Below are 23,767 nucleotides of genomic sequence, written 5' to 3'. Positions count from 1 at the left end.
CAGCCTTTTCAGAGACGTGGAATCGGTAAAACATTTTCTCCCTAAATTAACTATTTTCTAAAGCACATAAGCATGCTCCTTTTTCCCTTCCAAATCTTTGGATGCACCCCATTTACTCCTTTTAGGGGACCATCACATTCTTAAAAAGCATTCTCCCACCTCACTCTCCCAACTAGTATGCTAAGTTTTGCTATGGACATAATGCCTAGGAAACAGAAGTTCTGACTTGAGTTCCACTAGAAATGTCTGGCTGGGCCTATCTGAACAGTAAAAGAAATATCAGAGAGAATTTAACAAATTCAGCAGTGAAGACTTGAGCACAATACAATCTTCAATAAACAAGCTTATGACAGGAGCAAAACAAATGTGTGGCAGGGATTTTTCCAAAGCCTCAAGTCTTCTAGGATAGTAGGAAATTCCTATTTGTTGGATAAACTTCCAAATTCACCAGATTCCCTGTGGAAGAGAGGGAAGGTTTGAGGGCCCTTGGTATAGGGGTTCCTTTCAGTGGAGGGGACTCTGGACTCTTCTATGCATGCAGATCCTTTGCCATATCCCAGGTTGCTGGGTGTGCTCATGGAGATGCAGGCAGAGCATTTTCTTTCCCTAATAGGGTGTTAGTTCTGATCTTGGAGCCAGACTGGAGTCATTGATAAAGCATTCCTGATTTAACAATAAATATTGTTCTAGGAGTTGGTTGAGGAAACATTCTCTCATCAAGCTGAGTTTGTAGTTACTGAGGAACGTTTCCTTTCTGCTTTAAGTAAAGGGTAATTAGTCTGTCTGAGATGCCCTTTCCCTGAGGCCATCCGCTGCCTGCCCACCTCCTTTCAGGAGTCACTCAGGCTTCACTCCCCTTGTGAAGTCACTTCTGAACCAGGTGGAGGTGACCGTGCCCTGCTCTGTGCTCATGCTGGGCCTGTGCTGTTTTGAGAAGCTGAGGGCTTTAGAACCTTAACCTCCCAACTCAGAAATTAGAAGTTAATTTTTATTTAATTATAACTCAACAGATATTGATCAAGTACTGCTACACCAGTCATCATGTTCAGGAACCCCATAATGCATGTCTCTGCCGCTGTAGTCTCCTGGTGAAAAGAGTAAGAAAGAGTGATGTCATTGCCAAATTTGCTTTCAGACCAACCTGTGAGGTCTCTCACAATAGGGAACATTTATTATAGAGACCAAGGTGCTGGAGATCACTCCGCATGTCACACTGACATGCTCTCAGACTTCACAGAATGCTTGAAGTTAGCATGTTTCATCCCCATGAGCTCATTTGATCCTGGGAAACAGATTGGTGGATTCCTCCTTTACAGACAAGTCAACAGAGGCTAAGAGAGCAGAAATGCCTCTCCAACCCTTGACATATGAGTGCAGAAAACTCATACAGATTAGAGGATATGAACTCATTGAAGCAATGGAAGGACCTTCTCAGTGTTCAGCCTCTTCTTCAGGAAAGATGCCTTGGCTGGGCTGATTAGCCAATTCCACATTTAAATCTCTTTGAATATTTTAAGAGAAAAATACCCATATAACGCTCTGCATAGAAAGTTGTGAATCAAACCTCAGAGCAGATCTCGGTTAACATCTCCAGATGTGGTGACTGATATTTCCCCCCCAGGGAATAAATCCATTGTCTCTTGGCATCAGTCAAGTTTGTTATATAATTGGTCTGTTAGCTAGAACTCTGTCTTCAAGTTTTTTGAGTGACCTAATCAGCTGGTTATATTACATAGTCAGGAGAGCTTCAGAAATCTTCTGTAACAGTGTCTGATTTGTTAGAACTTAGAATTAGTCCTTGTAATATGTAGAGCGATATTTGACCAGAGCCATCTAGTGTATTCATATACATTTGGGTAGAGTCTGTCTCAAGTCTTCATAGTGTCTTTTGGGTTAAGGTAGCACACACATAAAAGGCGCTCAAGAACACTGTTCTGAATAGATGCTATTGTTATATGTATTTCGACATACACACGTGGAACTCACACTTGCTTGTTTTGATGCATGTGTACATAGTAAAGAGAAAGGTAGTTTTTCTCACTTGCCATAGATGGCGTGAAAATCAGTTTCTTTTTTTGAGAACATTTATGAGAAATATCAGCTCTCTTTTCATTTTTGTAGGCAAGGCATTAAAGTATGTGTTCAGAGGAACTGACGTAGGATTTTGCCTCTCAAGGGTTTACACTGTTTTCTAGGGCATTAGGTTTTGTTTTCAAGGTTCCTGAACCGAAGCAAATGCTTCATAATAAAATTGAACAGTATCTGGGCCCTCTGGTGACAAATGTGTAGTAGGAAGGCGTGGAAATGTTCCGTTCATCTGGTGATCAGTGTTTTAATGTTTAGAAACTCACCACTCTTCCAAGAAACCATGATAATAGGTCTGTTCTCTTATGCCTTTTTCCAATTAGTATTCTCATCAGTAAGGCACATAAAGTGTGAACTTTGGGCCCCTAAATTTCATGGCTTAACCACTGTCTCTATGGATGTTCCCAAAAAACCTTCTAGTTATAATTACATATGAATGAGGAAAATTAGGAGCTAAGAGGCAGAGGACCTTCACACAACGACATCTGCCTTGCCACTATAGCAAGAAGGCTCCGAAGAAGGTTTTATCTTCTTTTGTGTAATCCACCAAAGAGATGTCACTGACGTTCACCATGAGCTTGTCCCCTTCATTCAGGAAGAACATGGCCCCTAGGTAGATGGGTTGGAACCAGTTGCTGCCTATTTCACACACTGACTTGGTCCCCATTAGGAGCTGGGTCGGCTCAGGGTAGCTGTCCGTTACCTTGGTGATGACCACGATGATGGAGTCTGGCTTGTTTAGTCGGCTCCCTTGGCTGATTTCACCACACTCGGATGTGGTCCCTCGGAATGTGACCTGGGAGTAAACAAAGTAGTCTCCTGACTCTGGGATCACCAGAAATTTGTTGGTGTAGTTCATCCGGTTCTTGGTGAAGGCCAAGCCAAGTTCATGTTCCCAATGCAGAGCTGGGAACTGATTTTTCAAGGACTGCGTGGGAGTTTGTCTCACAACTGCAAAGACAAGAGGGAGGTTTCATGTGCTTGCGTCAGAACCTGTGGAATTTGCTAAAAAGAGTCTTAAATCATTTTCAAAGAGTAAAGAGATTGGATAAAACCAACAGCTAGCAAGTTCCTTGAGGAGGAATGAGTAGAGGATGTGTGAGTGGACATACACATCTGTTCAGAGAGTAGCATCTTAGGTAGGTGACCTCAAGCAAATTGCTTTGCCTCTCTGAGCCTGAGTTTTCTTATTTGAAAATCTTGAATTTTTTCCTGAGCCCTGTGATCCTGGAAAAGAGTTAAGGTTAAAAAATCTCTTTACTCCTCTGTGTTTTGGAAAACAGCTTACAACAAAGAACTCCTCTTCCCCAGTGACCTAGATAAAACTGATGGATGACCTCCCTTGTTTAGCTGTGCCAAGGCCAGACACCAGCCCCTCCTAATTCCCATTCTTTGCTTCATAAGTGATTAGCTGGACTGTTTTATCTTCACTGATTCATCGGAACAAAATGTTTTTTAACCAAACTTCAGTTAAGTTTCTCTCCTTCCTCCAGGCCCCTGAACTTTGGCCCACCCTCAACCTGACCCTCAACCTGAACCAGCCTCCTGAAAATAGGCTGGCCTCAGGGTAAAACATTCTCTGAGCCTGTCAAGCCAACCTTTCATCCCACTTCCCCACACCTGGTTCATTTCAGCTTTGTGTCCTCCTCTCTATAAAAGAAAAACCCTTTTAGCCTAACTCTTGAGACACTTGCAGACTTTATGGTCAGAGGTTCTCCTGCCTGCAGTAGTCCCTCACCTCCCCTACCTCCCCACCTTGTGATAATCCTTTTGCTTAAAGTATTTCTTTACTAAGCAAAGATTTGCTTTTTTGATGTACCTTTCCTTAAAAAACAAATAAGAAAAAAAAAAGAAAGGAAAAGGAGATAATAATACCTGTGGAAAGGATTAAGAGGTGGTTAATTTTTTTTTTTTTAATGTGGAATTAGGAATATCCTCTAAACTACATTTACTTTTGTTAGGCTTCTGGTTTCAGAAATGCTCTGCTACAGAAAGAGGGCATTGCAGAGAGAGTGAGTCATGTTCCTTGTTACTCCCTTCCAATGCATGGTCCAAAGCCACATGAAACACAGGCAGTAATTAATAAAAAATTAGCTTGCAGAACACCAGAGATCCAGAAGATTTTGTAAATGCTTCTCCCACATCAACAGGGCCAAAATGTAAGACAAAATATAATTGAGTTGTGGAGTGAAAGGGACTGGGGCTCCGGGCTTCCGACTCTGTATCATGTAGGTTCTTCTCTCTGAGTCTCACTTTCCTGTCTGTGAACTGGAGACAAAGCTCCCTTATAGTGTTGTTCTGAAGATCAAATGAGTGAAAGAGACATGGACATATTTATCATGGTGGCTGGATACAGTGTTACTCAATACATATTTATTTTCTTTCCTCAAATAAACAACATCTTTCATTTTGACAGATTAAAAAATAAGCCTGTTTCATTTTATATATTTTTATATGTTTTTATGTTTGCATTATTTACAAGTATATGTTATATAGAACATATGAATGAATGCTTTTTGTGAGGTTATATCTATAGCAGAAAAAAAAGAATAGAATCACACCATTGATTCAAACCAAATAAGATAACCTGCAATAAAACTAATACTTTCCAGAAAAAATTAAAACACATTTTAATTTCCTACAACCGCTTTTGAAATCCATAGCAATTACCATTATGCGCCGTTGGCCATAGTTTTGGGATAGGTCATATTTAAGTAAGTGTTCAGCAAACTTCTCACCTGGTAATTGACCAAAAACCTGGTTCCTGGATTTTTCTAAAGTGTCTTTCCCATTGCTGACTAGACTATGGCTTCTTTTGCAATTATGACACATGTTCAAAATGTGTGTGTCTCCCCTGGCCCCTGCACTAAGTGGCCCCTGGAGAGCTCTGTTGCTTCTTTGCAAGATCTGTAAAGGGCATTTTTATTAGTCGCCTCTTATAGTCTCTACTCCTTCTCTGTGGGTGATGCAATAGATTTAACAAATTCATCTCAGATGATTAAAAGCAAAAATCATGTATTTTCTAGACAAAGCAAGTTCTATTAACTTGGTATGCAATTAGGCCAACACAGCAGCAAGTAGGAGATTGGGTAGGAAGTATTTGTAATGGAAACAGTTGGAGTCAGTCTCAGATCTCAACCCTCCTAGTCCTATGACTTGGGATAAGTGAATTTAGTTGTCTGAGCCTCAGTTTCCCCATCCTGTTTTGCTGATACGCAGATTAAAAGAGATCCTGGATGTAAACTGCCTACCACAGTGCTTGGTACATATTAAAAGCTCAGTAGAACCTAGATTCCCTTCCCCGTTTCCACTCCCCCCATTCAATAGGAAGAGGATTGGCATCTCCATACTCAGTTTCTAGGATTTTCCTGCCCAGCCTGTTCAATAACCCCCATTCTTAGATGCAAGTGGTAAGTGATGGTGACTGGCATCTCCCTGGTCCTAATCCTCATTCAGGACTCATCGCAGTTCCCTCTTGGTCAAACGTTAAGACAGGTGTTGTGGGCCACAAGGATATCCCCTTCTGGGTTGCAGGTTTTCTTACAGCTCAGAAGAATATGCTTGTTTTTTAACTTTCTAGTTTTTCAATGGATTCAGCAAAGTTTATTTATTTATTTTAAAATTTGTATTGGAGTATGGTTGCTTTACAATATTGTGTTAGTTTCTACTGTGCAGCAAAGTGAATCAGCTATACGTATACATATATCCCCTCTTTGTTGGATTCCTTCCCATTTAGGTCACCACAGAGCACTGAGTAGAGTTCCCTGAGCTATACAGTAGGTTCTCATTAGTTATCTATTTTATATGTAGTATCAATGGATTTTTAACACGTACTTCTGCACTGTCTTGCTCTTTTCTCTGGAGTCATAGAAGTATATGTGACTCCAGATGTGAGGTGTCAGGAATTTCGACACTAGACTTGGGAATCTGGCCAACCGGTGATGTTAAGAGATTGCTCTTAATCTCTTTACATCAATGAAAATTCTTTAGAAATACCTACCTGAATCTAAGTGTCCAATAACTTCTTGAATGGACTCAATAAATTGGCTTAGGGGAGCTTTCATCTTTGACTAGATTCAAAATTACATGAATCTCTGAATCTGAGGAAAGCCATTTCTGAATGACTGAGTGTGAGAATGAAAGAGAGAAACAGTAGATAAGGAAGAGAGCTGATAGAATCTGGAAGAAAATGCCCAAGAAACATGGGACTTTGGACACTTCGAGAGAGGAAGACATCTGAAGACCCTGACTGAGAGGAGGAGTCTGTTACCAAAGGGTGTGGTTTCCAGTTTAAAGCTACAAGAATGAGTTTTGGCAAACACTGAAAGAAACCTCAGGCCCAGGGCCCATAGTCTCCTGGAAAACACACCCGGAAGAATTACCTGTCAGGTGTGCCCTTGGCTTATCCCCGCCGGCTCCAGGAGGTGCATCTGTAAGGAAAGGAGAAAAATGCTTTCTATGAGTCAGAGGGTGATTGGAGTGAAGACAGCCTTTGGTGAGCTGCGCGGTGCCTGCAGCTGGGGGGAACCTTCCTCTCCTGCAGTTTGGTCCAGGTCTTTCTTGGGGGTGGGCAGGGACAAGGCAGCCTCAGGAGAAATAATCTTGAACACAAATTAACCTTGGCCCCATGACTTTGGACAAGTTATCCATCCTGAGACTCTGCTTTCTCATATCTAACATGGGTACGTCAATTCCTCCCATGGATGCTGGGTGCTCAGAACGATTCCTGGCACATGCTTGGTGTTCAGCAAAGCTCACCTCGCCTCTCCTTTGCTTCTGTTGGTTCTGTGGGAGCTGGTTGGCCTTTTGCCTTCTTCGTAGTCCCTTTAACCGTATCCACTGAGCCATCTGGATGTCCTAACAGAACTAGGTGGGGACTACTCTGTAGCTATATGACCTTGGCAAATCCCTTTCCCTCTCTGGACCTCTGTTTCCCTATCAGTTCTCCAGAAGGCCTCAGCATTTCCTTTTGGTTCTCAGAGATGACTATACTGGACAAGTGTGTTCTAACTACAGTGATAAAGATGATGTTATTGATGATAAAAGGAAAAATTATTGCATACTTTTGATGTGCTAGGTATTCTAATATCTTTAAAGGAATTAACTAATTTAATCCACACTAACCCTGGGAGGTAAGTACTATTATAACCACTTTTATTGGTGAGTAAACTGAGACAGAGAAAGGTGAAATTATTTGCCTAAAGGCTGTCTGCTCCACAGGCCATGCACTTGGCCAGGGCACCATTTTGCCTTCTTAGTGACTGGGGAGGAGCCTCTCTTTTCCTCTGGGTCCTGCCTCTTAACTTCCCATGTATCAGACTATGAGAAATGTGCTTGTTCCCCACAAGAAAAGGCATAAAATATGAACACACTTACAAGATCGCTGATGTGAAGGTCCAAGCTCCTGTCCTTTTGGAGTCTATTGGGAAAGAAAGATATGGTTCATATTATCTTGTCAGCATATTATGGTTCATATTATCTTGCAGCTGCCCATGTTATGGGCGTGTTTAAGATGCTGCTGCTACCCAGCCTCAGTACTCAGAGATAAGGGAAATGGGAATGAGAATATTGGGTTGATGGGAATCTTGCACCCAAGCTCTCTTCTTTCATCTTCCAGCACCCCAATGACCTTTCTCTCTCCTATGCTTGTCTCTGAAGCTCAACTTTAAAGTTTTGTCCTGAGAGCTTTTCCTGTTCCATTCTAGGGCACTCTGTCATCTTATCATTGCTTCTTTTATTTGAACAAATAGCCTCACTTGCTTTATTTTCTTTTCTTCAGCACAATTTAAAAATTGGAACTGTTGCAAAAAGTGATACCAAAAAAGGAATAATGACTATGCTCTCTTTCTCATCAACCTCCAAAATCCTGCCTTGTTTCCATGCAATATATGAAGACTTTTTTATTCTTGCAACCCTAGTTTGTGAGCCATTTCAGATACCACATGGTAGTTAAAAAGAGTAACTGATTTGGGGGTAGACAGACCTGAATTTGAATCCTGGTTCCACCATTTATTAACAATATAATCTTGAGCAAGACACTTCCGCTCTGAGTTTTGGTGTCGTCATCTGAAAAATGGGAATAATAACAACCCCAGCGATAGATAACTCCCAGATTTGAGATGAAGAAAATGTATGAGTCAATGCAAAGAATGCATGGAAAATGAAGAACCACCATTCACAAGACCTGCGTATAAACTCAGGAGCAAAACCAAGCTCTTAGTTTAGGAATGACATCACTCTCTTACATTTTCCAATGTTCTCTTCTCTGATACAATTTTGACTCAATCCAGAGTCTTCTCATTTGATCCTCATAACTACACAGTCCCCAAGACCACTGATCCTCATGTCACCATGAACACTTGTCATTTTACATCTTAAAATTCGTGTGTGTTTGTGTGAGTGTGTGTGTGTGTACTTGTGAATGAGAAATTGTATGTCTATGTGAGTATGAGAGAAGACAGCTTCATCAGTGGAAGAGGGTATGAGTCTATGTGTTTTTGCATCTGTGTGTCTACGTGTGTCTATGGTCTGGTGTTGTGTGCATGGATTCTCTACACGCATGTGTGGTTGTGTGGATGCAGCTGTGTCGTTGGTGAGTCTAGGTCTGCGAGCAGTCCTGTGATAACAGTGATCTTATTAGAGCCCAGAGCACCAGGCTCTTTTTACTCCAAGACATGTTACCTAACCTCTATTGGAAGCCCTCTTGAAGGCAGAGATCTTGTCTTTGAATGCCTAACTGACTTTCTCCCCTTTCCAGTGCTCTTTTTTCCACTTCCTAGTTCTGTTGATGGCAACACTACTGCCTCTCCTCAGTTACCAAGCCTGAAATTTCTTTCTTTCTTCTTCCGCAAACCCAAGCTGTCATTTCTATTTTGGAGTTTCTCTCATTCATGCCTCTACCCCAGGCCTCAGCACGCTGCTCTCCGGGATTCTTCCCATAGGCTCCTAACAGAGCTTCCTCCACCTGGTTCCTCCTTTTCCTGAACCCGTCTCTTAGCCTGCCTCCAGAGGGCTTTTTCTAAAGCATCCCTTTGAGACACGTCTCTGTTCATAAACCTTCAATGGCTCCCCATAACCTTTAACACAGTCCCGAATACTTATGTTGGCATTCAAAGTGCCAACTGCCATCCCAGTCTTGGTACCTACTGTTTATCCTTCTCCAGGTTCTCTGTACTCCAGCCATGAGAGGCGACCACGGTGAATGATTCAAGGGACATGAAAAAGGCAGTAAGTGTAGCTACCATTTATTCACCGAGTAGCGGCGCTGGGCTGTGCTAAGCCCTTCACGTGCCTCATCTCCTTCAGCCTGGCAGTGACCCTCCACGGTGGATGCTATTTATATCCTCATACTGAAAATTAGGCCTAGGACATTAAGAAACTTGCCCAGTGTCTTATACCTGGAAAGCGGAGGAGCAGGATTTTAACCCAGGTCAACTGACTCCAGAATCCCAAGCCCTCAGCCATTGCTCCTTATAACTTCCAGGCAAGCCCCTCATCCGCTGAGGTGGATGGATAAGTACTAGTGGTTCCCTGCACTGTGACAGTGGGGGAAACACAGAGACCAGAAAACAGGAACCTGGCCCAGAAGTGGGAGAATCAGGGGGGATTACACCTGAACTGCATCTTATATATACTCACAGGTATATAATACTCATAGGTATTAACCAGGTAATAAAGATAATGACCATTTCAGACAAGGCTAAAAGCTTGTGCAAGAGTTAGGAGGCCCAACAGAGCACAGGAGCAGTTGGGAAACTGCAAGAATTTCTGCTGCCAAGTGAATATATTATACGCTTTTAGCATAGGGTCATGAGTACCATAGTCTTTGAAAACCTAAACCCAATCGACATGACTGCTTATCCAGCATCAGTAACTTTGATGATCTTGGGAGGTGGAGAAGCAGCCTAGAAATGGCCTTATTCTGTAGACTGTTTCCTTACTTGCTATTGACAGAGCTGACAAAGAACTCGATCCTTTGGCAAGGCAGAAAACTGAAGGTGAACTCAAAAAATTTGGAAGAGCCTGGTTGCACCCCCTTGTATAGGAAATGGCTGCCTTGGTTGGCCACCTTCTACTTCATTTAGTTCTCTGCTGAGAAACCTTCTTGAACATCCTACTTATTTTTGTCTAAGCAGACCCTCAGCTAAGAGTCTGGAGCATTTCTTCTGGTTCAGAGTCCCATTGTCATTAGCAAGAATTTGAGAGTGAACACATTTCCTTATTTGCTCTGCTGGATTTCTGTAACTTAGACACTTTATTTTCATATATGGATGGATGTGTGTGGGTTTTAAGTGGCCCACCCGGAATACTACTAAACTTCTGGAGGCTAAGATAGTGCCTGTTGGCAGGTTTGAAGAACACAACATTCCAAGAGTCTCCACGAAGAACATCAGCTGGGACCCTGTTTCCAAGAACAACATCTAAAGGCTTCCATTGCTGTTTCTCTTAATAATCACTCTGTTTGTCATGGGAGGAAGATTATTGTGATAAGAAGCAGGAAAGAATGAAGAGGAGATTTGAGAGGATGAGCTAGTAGGTCTTTGAGGAAAGGTTTATGCATGTGAGCTGGCTCAATGCCTGCTCTCGAGATGGTTGCTTATAAAAAAAGTCAATAAATGGCTTACTGTCTTCCAGCTCTGACTCATGTCCATCACTTCTGATTATTCTGGGATACCAAGGAGATGATGGCTCCCGAGAGATGCTGGTCACTGCAACATTAGCTTCCAAATCTGAATAGACATGGAGTCCAAGAACACCCCTGAAGAATGTGATTTATTTCCCCTTACATACCTTCTCAAATCACTGGCTGAGAACCAGGGTCCAATTTTATTTCCCCTTCGGAACATTTATTACTCCCTCAAGTGATATGACTTATTTGTGTGCTATTGATTTTCTCTCTCTAGCAGAATTCCAGCTGCCTGTAGAATTCTGCCTGTCTTGCTCACCACTATATTTGTAGCACCTCAGACAGTGCCTGGCACTCCCACTGGATTAGCCAGTTGGCAAAATACACTGATGCTCGGGCACCAGTGAGACAGGCAGGAAACAGAGCAGAAGATGGAGTCAAATTCAGCTTCAGTGACTGTAGCCAGAGTTTTACAATTAAAAAAACTAGGAAAGAGACCCTGTAATTTTAGAATACATGCAGAGTTTTGAGTTTTTGTTTCAATTTAAAAACATGATTATGTAGAGGTGGGTAGCCATAATCTTTTAGTACTGGGGCCTCCAGAGTTTTTCATCAGGCTCTGCTTGGAGCATAGCCATGGCTCTAGAAATGCTTGTTGAGAGTCGTGACCGTTGGCCAGGATCAGAGCCAGAAAAGGCAGATGTGTCTGCCGATGGGCATACATATTAGTGGGAGAGTGGGTTGCCTGCCACCCTGGAATTTATTAGTCCGAGCAAAGTAAGCTGGTGCTTTTCACCCCTTAGTTCTTACAGGTCAGGGAATTTTCAGTCTCACTTGATTTTATTTCCTTTTTTCTTCTTGCTTTTTTTTGGGGGGTGGCTGCATATAGATTGGTAAACCCCCACTCAAACTAACCATGACCTATTACTTTAAGCATTTTCGGAATTCTCTAATACTTCCAACAGGGAACAAAGAAGGATGGAGGGAAGGAGGAGACTACTGTCTAGCTGAGGGTTTCCCTGTGCCAGGTCCTTCTGGTGTTTGTGTGGGCTTCTCAGCTAGTAAGTACTCCAGCTGCTCTCAGAAGAGGTTATCACCTGATAATAGTCTTTGTAAGCCAAAGGCAAAGAGTACATGAAAGGCCTGGGAGCTAAACCTTTAGACCAAGTACAGACTGGCACATATCCGGAGCCCCGTAAACGTTAGCTGACTACATAATGGATGAGCCTGAAGCGATGTGGTCTTTGAGATTCTCTTATTGGCATTTCCCCAGAAAAATCCCCTGAGCGTATTTTAACTAATGACCCATTTAGCCTTTCTCCCATATTCTGTACTCACTCTCTAGTATATTCATAAACAGGAAGAGATAGCTATTTCTTGCCGTCATAAATGCCACAATTGCAAAGGCATAAACGTTTTATGATCCATAACATCCTCCCAGCACTTCTAGGAGAAATACACAGACATTTGCCTTTTCCTCTTGCAATTTCCTGTTTATACTTGCACAAGGATACATCCAACCTGGACGTGTTTGATTCCAAGGTGGTTTCATTTCATCCTCCTCTAAGGTGCACTGGACGGTGGTGTTTTTTTCCCCCAGATCTTTATTGGAGTATAATTGCTTTACAATGTTGCGTTAGTTTCTGCTGTACGACGAAGTGAATCAGCTATATGTATACATATATCCCCATATCCCCTCCCTCTTGAGCCTCCCTCCCACCCTCCCTATCCCACCCCTCTAGGTCATCACAGAGTATCTAGTTGACCTTCCTGTGCTGTGCAGCAGCTTCCACTAGCCATCCATTTTACGTTTGGTAGTGTATGTACATCATTTGGTAGTGTATTTATGTCAATGCCACTCTCTCACTTCATCCCAGCTTCCCTCCCCACCCCCATGTCCTCAAGTCCATTCTCTACATCTGTCTTTATTCCTGCCCTGCCACTAGGTTCATCAGTACCGTTTTTTTAGATTCCATATATATGTGTTAGTATACGGTATTTGTTTTCCTTCTGACTTCACTCTGTATGACAGACTCCGGGTCCATCCACCTCACTACAAGTAACCCAATTTCATTCCTTTTTATGGCTGAGTAATACTCCATTGTATATATGTGCCACATCTTCTTCATCCATTCGTCTGTCGATGGACATTTAGGTTGCTTCCATGTCTTGGCTATTGTAAATAGTGCTGCAGTGAACATTGTGGTACATGTATCTTTTTGAATTATGGTTTTCTCAGGGTATATGCCCAGTAGTGGGATTGCTGGGTCATATGGTAGTTCTATTTTTAGTTTTTTAAGGAACCTCCATACTGTTCTCCATAGTGGCTGTAACAATTTACATTCCCACCAACAGTGCAAGAGGGTTCCCTTTTCTCCCCACCCTCTCCAGCATTTATTGTTTGTAGATTTTTTGATGATGGCCATTCTGACTGGTGTGAGGTGATACCTCATTGTGGTTTTGATGTGCATTTCTCTAATGATTAGTGATGTTGAGCATCCTTTCATGTGTTTGTTGGCAATCTGTATGTCTTCTTTGGAGAAATGTCTATTTAGGTCTTCTGCCCATTTTGGATTGGGTTGTTTGTTTTTTGATATTGAGCTGCATGAGCTGCTTGTATATTTTGGGGATTAATCCTTTGTCAGTTGCTTCGTTTGCAAATATTTTCTCCCATTCTGAGGGTTATCTTTTTGTCTTTCTTATGGTTTCCTTTGCTGAGCAAAAGCTTTTGTTTCATTAGGTCCCATTTGTTTATTTTTCTTTTTATTTCCGTTACTCTAGGAGGTGGGTCAAAAAGGAACTTGCTGTGATTTATGTCATAGAGTGTTTTGCCTGTGTTTTCATCGAAGAGTTTTATAGTGTCTGGCCTTACGTTTAGGTCTTTAACTGGACGGGTCTTTACATGCAACACTTAGAGTGGTACAGAGCAAAGAATGTGGTGTTTGCAGCCCAGCAAATGTGGAAATCCCATCTCTATTATTTCCTAGTTGTCACTTAACCTCAGTAAGGCTCAAGTTTCCTCATCAATAAAAGTAAACAATGGGGCTTCCCTGGTGGCACAGTGGTTGAGAGTCCGCCTGCCAATGCAGGGGATGTGGATTCGTGCTCCGGTCCGGGAGGATGCCCCGTGCCGTGGAGCAGCTGGGCCCGTGGGCCGTGGCTGCTGGGCCTGCATGTCTGGGGCCTGTGCTCCGCGGCGGGAGAGGCCACAGCAGTGAGAGGCCCGCATACCCCCCCCCCACACACAGTAAACAATGATTCTTTCCTCCCAGGACTGTTGTGATGGCTAAGAAAGACCAGACGCATAGAGTGGATAGCCAATTCATTTTCCTTCTGTGTTTGTGCTCAATCAATCCTTGTGGTATGTATTTTTGGTTCCATATACCTTCCCCTTGGTCCCACCACTGTAGTGGTAAACAGAAGCCACCTGTGTGTCTCTTTATGACCAGCGGCACAGAGATCATTTCGGAGCTCTGGATGGCTTCCCGCTTCTCCCAACAGGAGGGGCCTCCTCAGTCCACAGTTTGCTTCTGGACTCCTGCCGTTTCACAGTCTCCAGGAGTTTAGGGAATGGGATATCCCTCCACCCGTTCATACTCCATGCTTGTTGCCGCTGTCAGCTCCTGGGCCTCATTAAGGACACCAGGCTGGGAGATGACCTCTTACAGCCACGGTGCTGCGGCTGCTGGGCTGCCTGTGGTCTGTTAGATGAGGAAGCTGGGGTTGAGCGATGTGCGTGTTGATTTTAAAGGGGGAATGAATGGATCGTGGAATCACCAGCCAGGAGCTGCAGCGGCGGTGTGGGATTCACTCTCCCTGCTCGCTTGCCCTCCCTTCATTTCATTTCGACAGCGCACCCTCACCTTCTCTGGATTCTCTGTCCTTTGCCCCTGGCCTGACCTTGGGAGTGAGCTGGGCTTCTCCTCCAGCTGTGCCAGGGCTCCCTGAGGCTACAGCAGAGGCAGCCACTGAGTGCTCAGTGTTTTGCAAAGGGGCTTATCGTTACCATCCTCATCCAACAGAGGGAATAGCTTGAGTGAAATAAAAGACTCAGATGTGGAGTCTGTAGAGAAGTAATGTCTGTGGAGCATTTACCTTATGGCAACAGCTTTCCGGACTTGTCCTTGCAGAATTCTCAGCAAAATGATATGAAGAAAGTGTGTTACACTCCCCATTTTGTAGACAGGTAGTATGACTTAGGGAGGTCAGGTACCTTGTGCACCTCTCCATCCTTCTCTCCAACCGGGGAATGCTTAGTGAGTGCCTCTGTATGCCAGGGATAGCTAGGTGTCCCCAGGGGAGGAAGGGAACTAGCATTTATGAGCACTTACTATGTGAAAGGTATTTTCTAGGGTATCATTTTTAAATCCCCCTGACCACCGCCAGCAAGTGAATAATTTGCTGGGTTTACACTCAGAGGCACACTAGCGTAGTGGCTAGGAGGAGCATACACGTGGGTTTGAATCCCAGTGTCACACTCTGTGTGACTTTGGACATGTGGTTTCGATTTTCTAAGCCTGAGATTCATCTTCTTTAAAGTGGAGATAACAGTAGTACTTTCTTCATTGTGCAGTTTCAAGGATTAACTGAGATGATGCATGAAGTACCAACGGTAAACATGTAGTACACGTGTTATATGCCAGACCTCACATTAAGAACTTTATATCATGATCTCATGTACTCTTCTCAAAACGCTAAATATGAAAAAACTTAGAATGGAGTCTGATATATAATAAATTATTATAAGGCCACAGTTGTGATGTGGTGGGGCCATGGCTTTCCTTCTAATCTGTGTACCTCTGAAGCCTGAGCTGGCCTCACTGTGGGGTCCTGCTGGTCTGGATGGAAACCAGGGCCTCTCAGGGGAATGTGTAGGAGAAAGGAGGTGCAGGGAACAAGGACTAGGAGCCTTGCGTGGATTTTCGGGAAGGGTCGAAAGTGAGATTGGAGGGGACCAAAGAGAGGTGAGGAGAATGTGTGCAGATGATTCTAGAAGTAGGACTTGGAGGGAAGGGCAGAGACTGACAGTGGTGCAGCCCTGGGAAGCAGTGCCTCCCTTGGCATCCCTGACTCTTCATTGCACAGTGCTGAGTCCCCGTTCTGTGCTGGGCTTGGGCTGAGCCAGTGTGGTGCATTCAGTTATGCCTGGAGCATAGAGTCCTGTGTTCTGGAGCAGTGCTCGGGGAAGACAAAGGCCTGGCCTCTGGGGACCTGTGGGCCAGAGCGGGGGCGGTGGACCTGTCCTGAAGGCAATGGATGCCACTAAGGACCAAAAGAAGGCCCAGGCCATGGTCAAGTGCAGCCGGTAAAGGATGGATTGGAGCGTGGGTTGAGGGTACAAGACCAGGGTGGAGAAGGAGGCACGAAGATAGCTCACAAATATCAGGGGCCAAGAAAAGCCCTCCAGTGCCAGAACCTGCTCCCTGGACTGGTGATGGCAGATTCCAGGGCAGCTGCAGAATTCGTTCTCTTTGACATAATTTCCATGAGCAGGGAAGTTCCGAGGACATAACTGTTACACTTGCTAATCCTCCACCCCCTGCCAGATACTTTAAGGGTTTTATTTCTAATTATCTCTGTTTCATACATTAAAAAACGGAGGCCAGGAAGCTTAGGTAACATGGCTAAGAAGTGGCTAAGCCAGAAATCAAACTGGGTTTGAACTTTTGACCCATGGTTTTTCCACGTTGCAAATCTATCTAGCATTCTCCAGGAGTCTAAAGATCCTAAAACATTTTACTGTGTCGCTCTCTCTATATTTTATATATATATATATATATATATATATATATATATGTGTATTTTTCTGTATAGGTAACATATACATTTTGTACAAAAGGATATAGGTTCAAAAATGTGTCCCCATTTCCCTTGTTACCCAGCCACCCAGTTTCCCCATCTGGATGCTAACAGAGTTACCAGACTCCTTGTTCATCTTCCTGAAATAGTCTATGCCTTTATAAATACATTCATATATATTAATGTACATTATTTTTTCAGAAAATGAAGTGTTTCACATTCTATATGCTGTTAATGTACTTTGATTTTTTCACTTAATATACATCTTCAAGAAATTCCCTATCCTTACACGTAGAGATGCTTCATTTTAATTTTCCATTGCATGAAAGGACCATGATATATTTAATCGATGCTATATTTATGGTCACTTCACCTAAAGGCAGTTAACCCAACCTTCTCAAATCTAATTTTGATTTCTGCTCTGCAACTTACTGGATAATAAGTTTGTCATGTTGAATCTTTCCTTACACAACCCCTGAAGGAAGAGTCCAGTTTAAAATATTTTTTAACAGTCCTGGTGACCGTTTTTGTTGCTGCTAATAAAATCCTGGAACATTACTCACAAGTTGCTGTTGCTTTTCCACAGTCTGGTCTAGGGACCCAGCAGGAAAGGAGTTGGTCCTGTTTTCTGGTAGAAGGAGGCCAGGCAACATAGAAATAGTATCTAGTTCTAGGTCTGCCCCCAACCTGCTCTGTGACCCTGAACTTTTCCTTCCCTTCTCTGATCCTTGGCTTCTTCAAGTGTAAAACGAGGAGATTAGACTAGATCAAGGGTCAGCAAACTTTTCCTGTAAAGGGCCACATAGTAAATATTAACTTTGCAGGTCATATGGCCTCTGTCACAAATACTTAACTCCTTTGTTTAGTGTGAAAACAGCCAAGGCAGTACGTAAGCAAGTGGGTGTGGCTGTGTTTCAATAAAACTTTGTTTATAAAACATGCAGTGAGTGAGATTTGGCCCACGGGTCATAGTTGCTGGCCCTGGGACTAAGGGCACTTCCATCTCTTAATTTCTATAAATCTGTGAAGAGCTTTTCCACTTAGGGGAAAGAAAGGGACAAATACCCAGCTAGTGCCCATATTGCGAGCACTTGTGAGGGGCTTTATAGAGATTCCTTAGAACCCTCACTGCACTTCAGTAGGGTGGGTATTATGGGAAGACTGAAACTCGGGGAGCTTCTGTACTTTGCTCACTCTCTTCCTTTCAAGTCCTTTTGAGCCTTCTCTTCTCAAGCCTCAACTCCCTCCTAAATTAGAGTAGGAAAGATTCTCAGGGATGCTGGCCTCCCCTGGTTGCTACAAGGATGGAATGAGGAAGTCCCTTAGGGCAGCCCTGGCAGAGGGAACGGCCCCGCTGAGGACTGGGGACAGGAGAGCACTGGAGTCCTGAGGGAACTGAGGGAAGCCGGGGTGGCTGAAAGGCCAGAGGCAGGAGAGAAGGGAAAGGGGTAGAAGATGAAGCCACAGAGGTGACACAATGCAGTGAAAGCTTCCAAGGAATAATTTTGGCTCCTGTGTGGAGAATCAAGACCAGGCCCATCTTTACAGAATTTCCTGTTTCACAGAATACTCCTGTTTCCTGTCCTCCTCAACACATGAGGGTGATCCCCTCATTCATCCACAAAAAGGGCAGATGGAAAGTATTTTCGTTGATCGAGAGCTTGACTGTGGTTGGGGAGGAGGTGGAAGGGAGGCAACAGGGAAGCCGAGAGAAACCGGATTTGCCAGCTGAGACTTGGCTCCGTCCCTCCCCACTGCGACCTTGGGTGCTCACGCAGACGCTCTCTCTCCAAAGTTCCTCGTCTGCCACACGCCACTGCTCACCGTCTTACTGCATCTCTGGGTTGGTGTGAATATCCCGCGGGATCATGTTTGGGAGAGCTCTCTACGAGTCTGAGGTGGGAGCTCATATCGTGTCGTTATTATTGTCATTATTATCATCAGCTTATCCTCTGCTGCTGCCGAGCCAGCTCTTCAGGCCTGTGAATGTATCTGAAGGTCTGTGTGGCCCTCCTCTCTCAGTTTTTCTTGTGTTAGGATTGAATTGCCTTTTGCCTGGCCACTGTGGGAATGGAAACCTCATTCCATAAACAATCTCAGATTCCATGGATCTCATGAAGGCTGTGGGCAGAAGAGGAGGACTGTGGGGCTGCGTGCGGGAGGTGAAGAGGAGGGGGGAGCAAGGCTGGGACACGGGGGAAGCGGGTGTAGGTGGCGGCGAAGGTGGCTATTGGCCCCTAGGTGAGTCTGGGGGAGTCCACGTGGGCAGATCACAGTGGGGCTTTGTATTTGCAGAGCTCGTGGAATGTTCCAGGCTTTGAGGGAGACAGATCTGAGTTTGAATTCTGGATCTAGGTCTTACTAACTGTGGGGTCTAGATCATAAGAACAAGTGCAAATGAAAAATAAGAGGCTTAGTTCCCCCTGTTGAAAATAAGGGACGAGATTTCTTTCCCTTCCTTTTTCCTAGAGCATTTAGGTTAGAAAACTTGTAAGTACTTTCTTCTTGCTTTGAAATGTATTTAAATCCTTTTGAAGAACAGATAGGCCTTTTCTTCCCCCCCTGCCCCCGTGACCTGGGAGCATCTCTCTGAAATGTGAACACCAGGAGAGGTAATGCCCCCACCTCCCAGTTTCTGTAGGAAGACAGGTGCCTAATTTAGGTGGGCACCTTGCTCCAATTTGCCAAACTACCATAAGGAAATTAGAAGTTGGTTTTTCCCCTGGAGAAAGCCAATTACCTAACACAGATGGTCACTTCAATTAAGAGGAGAAGTTTGGACGAACTCTGCGTGACAAATGGTGCTGTCGAGTCCTGTTACTGCGTAATTGTAGCTCTCCCCACATTCCCAACATATAAACTGCTCCTACACATACCTTATTAGTGCTGTCAGAGAACTGATATTAGTATCTTTTTTTGGTAGAAAGAGAAACAGACGCCAAAAAAAAAAAAAAAAAAAAAAAGCCATGTGCTTATTTACACAGCTGGAGGTTATGGAGCTGGGAGTCAAACTCAGGTGACTAAGAGTCCTGACATTTCATTGTTATGTCCCCAGGCTGTCCCGGTGACCTGGTTTTCCCACTTGAATCCCATCTTCTTGCATCTCTTTTGAGCTGGTTATTGTCTGTTAGCCCCTGCGGATCCACTCTATGCCCTGAGCCCTCACTGACCTCCTGGCACACTTGCTCCTTGGCTCTTTCGAGCCCAGCTTCCAATTGAGTCTGGCCAAGGGGATGAGAGGCTGGGGGCAGACTGGTCAGAGTTTTCCCTCGCTGCTTTCTGTTCCCTCCCTGCTGCTTTGGCAGATGGCCTTCCTCAACTCAACCCTCAGCTCCTCCAGGCAGGCCTTCTCCTACGTTTTAGGTCTCCTTGGGTTCCTCTAAAACTTTTCCCTCTATTTGCCTCTTCAGGCCAAGGGGTGGTGACGAGCTTCATACTGTGGTAACCCCAGGATGCTTCCGGCCCTGCGGTTCTCATTAATCTGTCTGCAACTCAGTAAATTGACCTTTCTTTGAACTCTTTAAGCACTCTTACTTAAATCTCTTCTTTGAATGGGCCAGGTGTTTCTTTTCAGTACTCCCTTTGTTTCATGTGCCCCAGCCTTAGCCCCATTTTCCTTTCTTTTTCTTCTGACTAAGTTATATAGCTTGGCCAAACCACAGCTCCAAAGGTCCCCATGACAGAATGGGGTATTGGCCTTTGCATCTCTTTTTTTTTTTCCGGTACGTGGGCCTCTCACTGTTGTGGCCTCTCCCGTTGCGGAGCACAGGCTCCGGACGCGCAGGCTCAGCGGCCATGGCTCACGGGCCCAGCCGCTCCGCGGCATGTGGGATCTTCCTGGACCGGGGCACGAACCCGCGTCCCCTGCATCAGCAGGCGGACTCTCAACCACTGCGCCACCAGGGAAGCCCAGCCTTTGCATCTCTTGAGTGCCTGCAACAGGGCAGGCATGCAGCTCCTTCCCTCAAGGGGCTTCCTGGGCAGCGCCAGCTTGTGCCTCACACTCTCTTCCTAAGCACATCACTGGCCTCCACTGTACCGTGGCATTGCACCTGATGGACTTCTAGATCAACACAACATGGGCAATCTCAGACATCGTTTGGGGCAGAGGGAGTGTTTTCATCAGAACGCAGGAGAGCTCAGGTTACCGGAAGCCACTTAATGCCTCATTCAAGAACAGCCATCTCTTTCTGGCTAAAGAGGGACTGAGTCCAGAATGCTGACTGCACGCTGCAGTTTGACTTTGTTGGAACCAGCCCCATGGCGGTCTAGGCATCACAGCCTGAACCCCCGTGCCCTCCCATTCTCCTGGAACATGAACAGCATTTCCAGTTGTCTGCATATTTCTACATTTCCTGAATGATGGCATGTGGCCATGGATGTTGCTGTCTGAATCTCAGTCTGTTTGCTGACCCTCATGGGTGGTGAAAGTTACACATTAACCATGGCTTGCTCATGGTCTCTGCTTTGAAGTTGCCAGCAGTGCTTAGAAAACAGATTTCCAATTAAACCAACTGAAAAACCTGTTTTCCCCTCTGGAATTTAATACTTTGGACCGAGGTTGAATTGCCTACCAGAGATTATGTAGGAGAGTTGTTTTTGGTTTTTTTTAAAGGGTATCCCTTGAATGACACATTCTTCAGGTTTTAAGGTTTTTGAAGTTCCTAGTCTAGAACTATGTTTTCCCCATCACCTGTCAGCACCTGCCCACCACTGCACCATTGTTTTCCCTAGACCCTGTATTCTTTTTTGACTAAGCTTCCTGACATCCCACCCCTACCAAGACCAGAGATAAATAATCAGGTGGGAGATTCTTTCTTGGGCTTCGAAAAAGAATATTTCTAAACCCAAGAAAGGGGAGTTGATTGAATTACAGCATCTACATACATAAGAATACAATACAACCATCTGTATCATCATGCTGCTGTGAATTTACTAACAATAAACAAAATCATAATAGGAGACTCAAAACAATCCCATCTTATTAAAAAGTATGAAATTATATATCCCCAAATGTTAATAATGGTCACTCTACGCAGTTATGGGTAATGATAATTATCTTCTTTTCCTTATCTGTGTTTTCTACCTTTTTTCAATGACTATGTATTAGTTTTGTAATTTAGGTTTTTTTTTTTAGTTTTTCATTTTTTTTAGAGAAAATGAATGTTCCCAAATTATCAGTGCACTATGATTATAATTATTTAAAATAAGTGGCTTGTGGTTGTTTCCATATAAACCTAAAAAGGCACAATTCATCCCCCAGAAATACTGAGAATAAAAACCAAATTGGAGTTCTCCACCTTTCACATTCTACCTTTCCTTTGCATATGGAAGCAGGGACCATGATGGACCAAGAAGCTCTGTCCAGAGCTGCGATAGCGGCCAGGTGGCCCCAGGGGGGTCTTCTGATCCCCCAGGTCACTGCGGAGTCTTGCTTACCTGAAACACACAGGCCTCTCCTTGGGCCCGGAGCTGGCCAACGAGCAGGTAGGCGGTGAGTCCTGCCAGGATAGGGAGCAACACGAGGCAGCAGGTCAGAGCGCAGCGTGCACTGTTGCTCCTGGATGCTAGCCCAGCTCTGGCCTTGGGCCTGCAGCCTCCGTCCTCGGGCAGCATTTCGACACTGACTGTTTCCCCAAAACCCGGCCCTAGATCCTCTGCCATGCCCCTGATGGTCCTAGAGTTGCCTCTAACTCCTTCAGAGCAGAGAGACCCCCCCATTAAATAGAAACCCAGCTCTCACAGTGGGTGAATTAATCACTGCCTACTCCTCCCCCTGCCCTCCCCACTCCACTTACCACAGCACACTGTGCCCCACCCTACCCTGCTAGGGAATGCACCGCCTACAACAGAAACCAAGTTTGGTTTAAGAAAAAAAAAAAAGAGAAGGAGAGAAGAAGAGGAAAGCTTTCCCAAGCATATTTATATATACAGTGTGCTCATGTGCACCTTCCTTCATTTACAGAAGGAAGTTAGGAAAGTCCCTGGAGGAGGAGAAAATAAATTCATCAAGTCAGTGGGAGGGGCCGATGAAAATATACCTGCTCCCTGAACTGGAGGCCTGGCAGTGTGCCAGTCTGGGGCGTGTGCTTCTTCCGGAAGTGAAGGTGAGCATGGGTGGTGTGGCTTGCAGACTGGGAGATGGAAACCACGTTTGCATCACCAGTTTGCTAAGTGCCGCCAAGCCCTCTGTCTTCTTGAGTCTCCTAGGAGCTCGTTCCCATTGCACAGATGGGACTACTGACGTTCTGGAAGGAGAAGGCACTTGCCCTAGGTCAGCCAGGGATTAAGACGGAGGAGCCAGGAAGAGGATCTAGTTTTTCCAAATCATGGTTTAAGGTTCTTGCCTCTACTACACGGTTGCCTGTGAAAGGAAAGCGTATTTCTAGCTTGTGTTGACCAATTGCCTGAGGAAAGAGTATGAGGTCATAGAGGTGACTGTCCATAAGGGGAGGACATTGACTTCTACTCTCTGATGAGTCCAAAGTTGACTGAGCTTACAGTTGGGTGTGTACGGGGGCCACAACATGTAACAAAGGCTAAGACTGATTAAACGCTGGCTTTGGGCCAGTCACTCTTCTGAGTGAGTTAAATGTATCCATGAAATTATTCCACCCTGAGATAATCTTTTGACATAGAAATGTTGTTATTTCCACCTGACAGATAAGGAAACTGGAGCGTAGAGAGTACGCAGTAAAGCCAGGCTCGGAACTGGGGCAAGCTGGTCCTAGAGCATCCTGCTGATTACGCTATACTGTATGTGATGCTATACAGCGCACCTGCACAGACACCCATACCCACTCTACCCGGAGTCGGTCATATCCTGATGATTACGCTATACTGTATGTGATGCTATACAGCGCACCTGCACACACACCCATACCCACTCTACCCGGAGTAGGCCATCCCTTCCAGTGAGGGGTTGGGAGGCTTCCTAGAGAAAGAGGTGTATTGGAACAAGGTCTGGAAACTTAGGGACGGTGATAGTGGACAAGAATAGAGGGCCCTGCAAAAAGATGGGTTACAGAAAGAGGAAAGCTTAAGGATGTCCTGTGGCATTTGGTAGAAACCAGTCTGACTAGTGCCTCCATTCAGTGGCTGTATCTGCTTATATCATAGCCTAAACCCTTCAGGCTACTTGGAAAAGCCTTTCATGACCTGCCCACCATCATCCCTCCTCGGCATCCAGCTCTTCTCTTACTACGTTCTAAGCTGCAGTTTCTCCAAATGCACTGTGGACTAGCTGCACTGTTATAT

The 23,767-nt window shown here is 44.6% G+C and overlaps 1 protein-coding gene across 1 annotated transcript; it reads right to left on the bottom strand.

Annotated features, from left to right (window-relative positions):
• Positions 1 to 2,527: 2,527 nt before the first annotated feature.
• Positions 2,528 to 22,189, bottom strand: TNFSF15 (TNF superfamily member 15). The gene is made up of 4 exons (XM_060153318.1): positions 21,950 to 22,189; positions 7,462 to 7,504; positions 6,468 to 6,515; positions 2,528 to 3,036 (listed from the first exon to the last, which is right to left on the bottom strand). The coding sequence occupies exons 1-4, from the start codon at positions 22,172 to 22,174 to the stop codon at positions 2,582 to 2,584; spliced, it is 771 nt and encodes a 256-aa protein (XP_060009301.1). The 5' UTR covers positions 22,175 to 22,189; the 3' UTR covers positions 2,528 to 2,581.
• Positions 22,190 to 23,767: the final 1,578 nt, after the last annotated feature.

Source organism: Lagenorhynchus albirostris, chromosome 7, assembly GCF_949774975.1.
Source record: "Lagenorhynchus albirostris chromosome 7, mLagAlb1.1, whole genome shotgun sequence".
NCBI classification, from domain to species: Eukaryota; Metazoa; Chordata; class Mammalia; order Artiodactyla; family Delphinidae; genus Lagenorhynchus; species Lagenorhynchus albirostris.
The sequence above is the reverse complement of the archived record's forward strand: the minus strand, read 5'-3'. Positions and strand labels throughout refer to the sequence as shown.